General features: G+C 41.2%; 1 protein-coding gene across 2 annotated transcripts in view; it reads right to left on the bottom strand.

The window, feature by feature from the left end:
* The window catches only part of nova2 (NOVA alternative splicing regulator 2), a 78,514-nt gene that overhangs the window by 20,519 nt on the left and 47,587 nt on the right, over positions 1-10,408 (bottom strand). For both annotated transcript variants that reach the window (XM_005745008.2, XM_005745007.2), the window contains one exon: positions 523-689. In XM_005745008.2, coding sequence (XP_005745065.1) covers positions 523-689 — 167 coding nt within the window. The remainder of the gene's footprint in view (positions 1-522; positions 690-10,408) is intronic.

Below are 10,408 nucleotides of genomic sequence, written 5' to 3' on the forward strand. Positions count from 1 at the left end.
TGTGTGTGTGTGTGTGTGTGTGTGTGTGTGTGTGTGTGTGTGTGTGTGTGCGTGCGTGGTGGGCAGGCCTGCAGTTGATGTCACGTGTTCGTGTTCATGTCCCATAAACTGCAGCCTGTTTTATGTTCACATATTACAACGAATCTCATCTAATTCACTCTCTTTTTGATCTTTCCACCTTTTTATAAATATTTCCTTCTAATATTACTTTCTCTACTCCCTCGCTCTCTCTCGTCCTCCCTTGTGTGTGTACATATCTGTATTGCCATCATTGTTTTCCCTCATGTTGTGCCTCATTCAACTTTACTCAGGCAGAAAATCATAGCCCATACACAGAAACACGCACACACACAGTTTGCCATTCCAGAGAAAACCAAGGAAACCACTTCGTCTCCTCCCTACCTTACACACCCAGCCACCTCTCACACAAACACAGCTAATAAACAGTTATTTAAAAGAAAACAAGAATTCATGAACATTAGTATTTTATTGGCTTTCCTTGCATCCTATAATGAGACTGACCTGTTTGACTCGGTCCGGGTTGACGGTGGTCTGCGGCTGCAGGATGCTCACCGGCTCTGTCTTCTGGGTGCTCTGAGGCATCTCCCTCACCTTCTCAGCGATGAAGTCATGGACACCATTCAGTGCCTCCACAGTCCCCTGGATCAGACACACACGCTCTGTTGTGCCTACATAAACACACACAAACACACACACGGATGGGTCAGTGTGTGAGCTTAAACTGGTGGCTAGTGGTATCGTGATCATCATTTCAAGCAAAGATAAATAATAATCATCACTTGTCACGACATGAAACCATTCAGATGAGTACTTTTAATCACTTGAGTACTTTTATGAATCAGCGTGCTGTGCAAGCCTGTAAAGCAGGGTGGCAGCAGCACACCACAGCTGAGCGCTACTGCAAGAAACATGCAGAAGAAGACGGCAATCCTTATAATTTAGTCAGCAGTTATTTCTATCAATGTGATTCCTATATTTACAAGATCTTTTCGAAATTATGACTGACTGTATCCCAGCTTTTTTCTCAGCATTTCAGAGAGGTTTCTGCAGCTTGGTGGGAAAGCACAGAGAGCAGGTAGAGGTTTGATGTAACGCAGCTCTCTCAGTTTAACTTGAACGTTCAGAATTTTCTGTTTTCATCTTCTTTATGCTGCTGAATAGAAATAAAACCAGCCATGGCACATGCTTCTATTCAAAAAATAACAACTGTGAGATAAGAAAAGATCGCAGGAAACTGTAATGATCCCCACTGGGAAATAACACTGCAGCAGCGGGAAATAGCAACAAAGAGACAGAGGGGGTGAAAACACCAACTATCAAGAAATAGAACAAAAGATCGAAGTGGAGAAAAATGAACTTTGTATAGGTGCTGTTAAAAAACACAACAGAAAACCTAATTACAAACTTGTAATTACACAAATAACAAATGAAAGTATTGATTTAATACATCGTGCGTTTGTATATTTGCCAGGGAGAGAGAAAGCTGTTCGGAGTCAAAGCTAATTAGCCGCAGTGTCCACGAAAGCTAGTAAAACATGATATTCTTCACCTCACAGAAAACATCAGGGTTCATATTTCCTCTCTCCTTCTTATGAACATATCGGCATCGCTCAGTTTATGTCTGTTTCCAGGATTTCGTCCAATCAGGAAATTAATCCCCAGGGCACAAGAAAAAAAATCAAACATGCTGTAATAATTTCCAAGCTTCTGCTTCAGTGTGTACACCACATGTGTGTGTGTGTGCATTAAAACTGTGCATCGGCTCCAAATAAGCTGGACAAAGTACATCACGCAGAGCTGTGGATGCACGGGGGATTCGCCCTCCACTACTTCAGCAGGAGAAGAAAATCAAAATGCAGCTTTTAGCTTCAGTTTAATGATGTTTGCATCTGCTAAAGATTAGCTGCAGAAATTGTAATAATATACAAAAAACCCACTTATATGGCTTTTGACAGAATCGCAAAGCACAAGTTCAGGATTAATGTCATGGACATTATTACCGTAATGCAATTTTAAAGTGTAAATTAAATTGAAAAGCCTGTACTGAATTACCTCTTCACTGTATTGTTTCTTGATGTAATAAAAGAGGAGTCAATGCGTAAGATTATGATGATTAATAAGACCGGACAAAAAACACAAATTCTATATGACTTTTTCTTCTTTTTTGTAATGAAATCTGATAAAATAATGCAAGCAAAAACTTTTATTAAACTGGAACTCAAGCTCCACGGGGCACAAGATGACCTCATAGCAATGTGCTGGAGGAGCAGAACAATGAAAATCAGATAGGTTTCTGCCTAATGAAAATGCGTACAATTGCTATAATACACGCTGTATGCAGAGAGAAGGGCAGACAGACACAGGGGAGAATCTAGGCCAATGCAAAGCCTCTCAGACCGGCTGCACTTTAACAACGCACTGAAACTAAATCTCTTTCTTTCTGTCATTTACTATCACTCTCTCCTCTTTTTTCTACTTTTTTTGTCCTCACACACACTTTCTTCCTCACTCTCTTCCTCCATCCCTCACTATATCTCCCTTTCTCTATCCCTATTTCGTCACCCTCTCTCATCTCTCTCTTTCCCCCTCCCCCTTGAGTCCAGTACTTAGTAGGATCTGCTCTTATCTCGGCCCAGCAGCGTGTCATTTAGCTCTTCCTGTCCCTTGCCTCTCCCTGCATTGTTGGACCGTCTCGGTTTGGCCCAGCTTGGCCCTGTGTGGCAGCACTGGAGAGGAGGGATTGTGGGTTTTAAACTGCTATATTTGTGCAAGGGTGTTGGGAACTGATGACATATTGCAGAAGCCGAACAAGAGCTTCTTTAGCCAAGAGAGACTGTTTCAGTGCTTTTAGGATTTTGTTTGTAAAATTCTGCACAAGGAAACATTTCTAAAGGGTGAATATGTTAATTAGTGGACAGCCCTCAGATGAAGAGCTGCACATGCAGAATGAAGAGGTTGTGACAACTGACACTAAAAATAAAACACACAGCACATTACGCATTTGCAGAATTTGGCTACCTGGCCTTGCCGAACCTTTGCAATGCCTGTTAGCTTTACAGCGGTATTACTTCCCATTCCTATTTTTACAGTTTGGTGACAGCAGTGACAAACAGCCTCTGATGACAGCAGCTGAACGCTTCAGTTTGAGCGTGACGACAGGCCAACAAATCAAGCTAAACATTGGCAGTTCTCAGTTGTAGCCTCGCGCTACCGTTGTGTTGGTGAACATTTCTTTCTGCTTTTTAGTGAGTATCAGTGAGCGGAGCGGCATGACCATCGGAGTGTGTGTCTGTGTGTGTACGTGTGTGACGATACTGAGGAAACTGGGCCTCGTCTCTCCCTGACAGCTGGTGCCCTCTGGGTAATCTGGACCCGTCCAATCAGAAGCAAGGATTAGCAGGCCATTGTCTTGGCATGAGTGTGCGAGTGTGGGATTGTCTTTATGTGTAGATTGTAAATATGGGTACATGCATGTGTGTGTGTGTGTGAGACTGTAGCAGAAAAGGCCATCCTGTCACTGGAGATCATATTGAAGCTGCTGTACAGCTGTGCTGCACCAACAAAGACCTGCTTAGTCCCATTACAAAAATATTCACACAGAGATCAGTGAATATGCATTTAATAAAAAACACATTGTGCTTTTCATTGCAGGCCAAGCGAATCCCAAAGCACTGCTATAATTTCTTGCACACCTTTTTTCCCCAGACTGGAATCAAGAAATAGTCCCTGAGTCATTTTTGTGTTAACAAAATAAACTTTTTGGTTTTTGTGGGTAATTTCACGTAATCAAGTGTGGCACTCTAATGTATAACAGCACTCTAATCACCATCTTTGCCTAAACATTTTCTGGAAATGACACTCACATTGATTTTCTTTCCTCAGTTTCTAGCATATTGAATTTTAAGAAAAGGATATACGGATTGTTGTCTTTTGAGGCAGTGAATCGAGCTGTGAAGCAAACAGGAAGTAGGCTCATATCTCAGCAACTGTTTCATGCATTGACATTAAACTTGGTGCATAATTTGAAGCAATGGGGTTCATTATCACTGTGACACATTACCACTCATGTAAAGTTATTAAATGTATGCATCCAACAGATATGGAAAAATTAGAGCATCCATTTGGAGTTGTGTTATTTGAACAGTTTTTAGTTTTCTTTCTCTTTGGTCTTCAGCTCCTGAGATAAATTTATGTCTTTGTCTTCTGGTTGTTCCACGATTTTCTCCCAGCCAGTTAATAAATTAGACTGTCAGCAGGTAGTTTGTCTGATGAAAGACTGAGGAGAAACCAAAAGCCGTTCCCACACACTGCTACAGCCCTGAACCACTCTAGACATCACCAAGCAGACGCACATGAAGAAAGCGTACGTCCGACTCGATCAGATCAGAAATTAACCTGCCAGCTCCCTGCTACAAAGTCTGTATGCTATCCGATTAAGCGTGTGTGAGAATCAGCAGGTAATTGTCTGGTGAATTCACAGTGAGGGAACAGGCATCCTGCGTCCTGGCTCCAGCATGCGCTGCTCGGGCAGCTCCCTCGCCTAAACCAAATTGAGTATCTCCAATAGTGACAGTGTATGAGAAGTGAACTGGCTCTCGCCTGCTGTGTGCTACATATGAACAAAGAACAAACATAAGAACAGAAAAGATGATAGAAAGATGATATCCTGACCTTATTTCTCCCAACATTAACCAAAGTTCATGTGCAGACTTTGTGTAATCTAAACTTATGGAGCTTTAAACTTTAAACTGTACACACAGATTTTACCATCTTATCTGGAAGTTGTTATCTCACAAAGCAGGAAGACTGAAAAAAAAAAAATATTTAAAAAAATTTAATTTAGCTGCTAAATGAAGAGACACACGAAAAGGCTGCTGATTATGTTCATGTTTTAAGGGGCCGTTTGTGTTTTAATTATCATGCTCATTCTCGTGTCTCAATGTCTTATTTCCCTGCAGGAAAAGCGCAGACAGTGAGCAACATACAAATGCCAAAACAGCACCAACATAATAGAATTTATGCATCCCTCAGAGAGCGAGCTCTGTTGGCAGTCAGTTCTACGCCGGTGCAAAAACATCACTATGTGTTTGTGTGTGTGTCTTTGTATATGACTTGAGCATTTCCCCTTGTAAAACGAACTTCATCATTTGACATTTTAACGGCTGGAAGCTTTTTCCAGACTTGACATGCTGCAGCTGCTGAAGTAATATCTGTTCAGTGTTGTTAAACCTTCTGTGTTTACATAATGTTTTAAGGGCATTTCTTAGACACAGAACACAGGGCAGGAAGAAAGACAATAAAGTCCTTATTTATAGCATTGCTATTCACGAGTGTGGACATAGTGAAGTTGTGCTTTCTTACTATGGTTTAAAAACTGCAGGTGCTTTCATGCGGTGTTGTCAGGCCTTGCTGGTAACGTTTTTCACATTGCTGCACGGATAATTGAAACAAGAGCAGTAAAAAGAAACACCAGTTACACTTACAGCAACAACAGCTAGGCAGCACCACTGAAATGCATTTCATAATGAGATAATGTCCCCAAGTTTTGGAAAACGTGAGTGCAAAGATGACAAAAATCAAACATTTATGATTTATGAACAGAGCACAAATAAATAGACCGGAGCAAACTACAAAGGAGTTACAGCCTACGAAACACATCAGAGACACAAAGAACTAAGCTCCAAAGTTTCAGGTCAGGAGGTTGGTCAGTTCCTATCATGAAACACATGCAACAGTGCCAGCAACAGCTGAATGATGCCACCGAGTTCGAAATAGCAATGAAATCTATCCACTCGTGCTGCTGTGGGGCATTTCTATTAACTAACTGGCAATTGTTTTTCTGGATGCAATTTACTGCACAGGTTGCAGCTACTAGTCTGGTGTCGCACAGCACAAACCGGCAGCCATAAAACACAAAACCCCGACAAGGGTCATCCCCCGGAGCATTAACTTCTGGAAGAGGGTGACGGTGATTGGAAATGAAAAGTAAGAGGCTGTGAAATTCATAACAGACGTGAACTTCAGCTCGCAATTTCCACAGTGACCAAGTGACCCAACAGCATTTCGTTCAACACCAGAACACTCATCATCATCATCACCATCATCATCATGATCCAGGCTGTGGACTCTGGCAGTTGTTTTTATTAAAGTCTAACTAACATGACTCACTCCTTCCTCCACTGCTCTCTTCCTCCTCCTCCACCTCCTCCTCCTCCTCTCCCTGATGACCAGAGCGGCACCGTAGGAAGCAGACTGAAAGCACAGAGAGCTGCTTCTCCTCTGATTTCTGACTCACAGCAACATATGTATGCTCAGTATGGTGATGCATACTAAACTGTAAGATGACTGACACAAGAATGTCCCTCTGTGCTAAAAAAAAAGAGAACAATAACAGCCACATTAACACGACAGAGATCAAAGAAACTATCCTGCAGTGGGAGGGGACACGCATGTCCTCTGCTACTGGAATACTGAAAACGGAAGAAGGAAGACGCTTAACGTTTGCTTTGTTTACAGTGAGAATACTTTGAACGAGGGTAATGAATATGAGATGAGGATAACCGTGCAGTAAGTATTGTGGGCTTGCACTGAGTACACTGATGTATTTGCAGTGCGTCCACTTAACAAAGATGTCTCTCTGTCTGTTAATTGAAACAGAGCGGTCAACCTACAACCGGCAGCCATGATTCATTCTGTCCAGTCTTGTCCAGCTGGGGGTGGAGACACGGCCACTTTGGGGCTGCTGTAGCTGAAAGCACTTTGCACGGTGACTGAAATGTCACACTTGCTCCTGTGGCTTTAAAAGTCAAAGATGTTGAAAATGTGCAACCTCGGTGACATTAAAGCGAGAAAGATGACAGTATCCTCTCTCCGATCCTATTAACTTGCATTCTCAGAAATGAGCTAATTTGATCTTAACGATGTAGTAAAGGCTGGGGTAGTTTTACTATTTTTTATTGTTTTGTAAAATGCCTCCTGCAAACTTCCAAATGTACAAAAACAGTAAAAATCTGGAGGCCAGACAATTCATTTGCTCATTTTGGTGAATTTTCATATACAAATGTGTGGCTTTGTCTGCAACATTTTAATGTGGAGATGGTTTTATATAAACCAAAGTGCTAAAGTCAGGCACCCACTGGCAATTTAAACTATAATGGAACATAATGCAAGTCTTTCAAGCAATCTGCATTACGTTTGAATATTTGTTCCTCTAGTAGATCGATTTTTGTCATTTAACATTCCTCCTGCGTTGGCATGAAAACCGATATCCTTTCCTCTTTGTTTGGTAAAGTAAGCTCTTTAAATGTGCAGCTGTTCACTTCATCAATAAATATGTTCAGTTTCTAACAGTGGCCTTCAATTTATTTTTCAGTTAATTTATGACTCTTGACTGTATCAGTTCATTTCATTTTCAGCAAATAACAAAAGTAAGCATTAAGTTAGCCAACTTGTAAACAAGTACAAGTCTTATGAGCGGGACTTATGCCCTGCATTTCCCTCAAAATCTAGGCCTATACAATTTAATTCTGTTCTGAATCTCTAATGAATAAAACAACAAATTAATAAATGATAAATGATCAGCAAAGCCTTAGTAAATCCGTATGAACTCAGTCAGTCCTCAGTGGATAAAATGTCCTGATCTAGTGAAGCAAATGTTAAATTAAGGCAGAGATTGGAGGAAGGTTTGACAAGATGCAGCCGCAAACTGTGTCTCTCAGGAATACTTTCTGTTAATAAATGTACAGATCATAATGTGAAAATTCTCCTTAAAAAGTGAGACAGCTGCCATGACCTGAAAAAACGTATTTCTTCTTGGTTTATTAATGTTGTTTTCCAGCTCTAGCAACCACTAAAGGCGTAAACAGTCTGGTTTCCACCACAGCTCGGCTGAAAACCGGCAGCAAGTGCGGTGAACGTGCGAAACAACTTGTCAAATATATTCTGGTAATTTCCTGCAAAGTGACCCATTTGAAAAAAAAAATCCCCCGAGAGCTCTCTAGATCCCCGAAGTTCCCTGTTTGGAGAAAGTTTTCAAACTTAAAAAAAAAATAAAAAAAAAATATTTGGGAAACATCAGAAAGGAATAACAGAGACAAGATGTGACAGAAACGCCAGAGGTCCTGTGTTCACAGGTACACGATGTTCATCGCCTGCTGTGCCAAGATGTACAGCTTCTTTACTTCCAGCACCCCTCTGATGGAAAAAACATCAGTGGCAGAGAGAACGACAAATGATAGAAAGAGATACAGAGGTTCACACGACTTCTGTCACATCTGAAAAACATCAAGCGAAGAGGAGGGAGACGCAAAGGCAGAGAAATGGACAGAAACACAGAGAGGGGGAGGCAGATCAGCACAGAGTCACGATGCCGATGTCAAAATGGAGTGACAACAGAGAAAGAGGGGGACAAACAGAGACGAGGAGGGAGAGAGACAGCCTGGGATGCAGAGAGGGAAACCTTTGTGAGACCTGTCATAACAAAGTAATGTCAGAAAAACAGAGACTAGGAGAGACCAAAGAAGCAGAGATTCTGCAAGATGTGCAGAGAAATGTTGGCTTTTGCTTTGAGCGTGACCTACATACGATTTATAATTTACCTGAACATCACTCGTTAAGTTTGTATTATCAGTTGATTAATAAAAAAACAAATATCTCTTGTGGTTACTTATTTGCCTTTTCTCTCCTTTTGTCTTTTCTTATTTTGTTGCTGATTTCTTTCATTCCTCTACAAAGAAAAATTCACGCCACAAGCTAAAACTGAGAGGGAGACAGTTAGAGAGACACAGACAGGTGCAAAATGACCGAAAGCAGGAATAAAGAGACAAAAACTGAGGCGAAGATGGAAAAACTAGATCCGAGAAGACGGCCACAGTCTGAGCGGGAGAGAGAAAGTGAGTCTCCATCTCTTAATATAAATAACCTCTAAGGCTTCATTGGAGCCGATTGGAAGCACAGTGAGACGTGGCGCTGGTTTAATGTAAGCTCATTAAACAGATCTCCTTAGGCTGCGGATAAGCTCAGGTTAACTGGCTACCTTTGATCAGATCTGCTGGATTAGCCGTCTGTTAGGGGTGCAGTTTAACACCTTGTTGTTTTAGGGGTTTAAAGAGTATATAAAGTAGCTTAGGAAACTACAGTAGCCAATATAGAACAGCAGACAGGGAGAAGTTTGATGGGAAAAAGAATAAAGTTAAAGACATGAAGGTCACAAATTTAAAATTGAAGTTTGGTGCAGGAGGTGGTATCTGACCTCTAACTGGCCTCCTGGATTCAATCTTTCATCGAAGCTACTCTGACATTACAAGTGAATATCTGATCAAGTCTCATTCAAATGCGGTTATTACATTTCTTTAGCACACCTTATTATGTGCCTGCTATTATTAAATCAATATCAGTCCATTATTAAAATCCAAAGATTCAAAGCAGCAGGAGTTTGGTGAGATACGTTTCAACTCTGTGAGCTTTGTTAACGTTTCAGCGCTCAGTGCTCATGTTTAGTCGTGCATATTGTCACATGTGTCTTAAAAGTATTGCTTTAAACTTAAACTTTGCAAACATACAGCTGAAGAGGCAGGCACTGGATTTTTCAGTAATTTACAACATTTTTCAGTTTTGATTAGTACAAATTCGGCATTTCTTCTAGCAATACAATTAAACTCCTTATCTTTATGATTTATTCAACATTTTACCCATTGATCTGTTTTTTAATAGTCAATCTTTCCAGTGTTATAAAGCAATAGAGTAACAGAGTAGCCTTCTTAATGTTGCCCAACAAGCCTGTTAACTGACTCTAATAGTTTTTCTTAAAATTAATGAACTGATAATTTATGTATGTATGTCTAATTTCCTCCTGTCCCACAGTAAGATCAGCACTTTGAAGGGATAAAAGGGCTGAAGCTGACCAGTAGGCCTCTGTCACAAGAGATGGATGGATTCATTGACTGAAACCTCAATAAGCCAATAGAAACGACTGCACTGACTTCCATATTGAGTTACAAAAGGTGTATGGGCCAAACAGCTGTTCCAGCTGTGGGGGCAAAAGCAGAGGCGTGGGACCATGCAGAGGAATAGAGGAATGGAGCGAGATAGAAGACTAGAAACTGTTGCAAAGTGTTGCATAACTCCTCGAAGTTTTGTTCGAGTTGGTCTTCACTGTTTGACTGATCCTGCTCTGTTACCTAGGCAACTAACAGTATCACCCCTCTGACCGTGCACACACAGAAACGCACACTGTTGTGCACATACACCAAACACACACTCTTTTATGCAGCTGGGCAGCTGCTGGTGATGTCATGAGTTGTTTTTCCAAAAAGAGTGTGTGTGTGTGTGTGTGTGTGTGTGTGTGTGTGTGTGTGTGTGTGTGTGTGTGTGTGTGTGTGTGTGTGTG

This window comes from Pundamilia nyererei, unplaced genomic scaffold (genome assembly GCF_000239375.1).
Source record: "Pundamilia nyererei isolate P.nyererei 1_Seehausen unplaced genomic scaffold, PunNye1.0 scaffold00152, whole genome shotgun sequence".
In the NCBI taxonomy this organism is placed as follows: Eukaryota; Metazoa; Chordata; class Actinopteri; order Cichliformes; family Cichlidae; genus Pundamilia; species Pundamilia nyererei.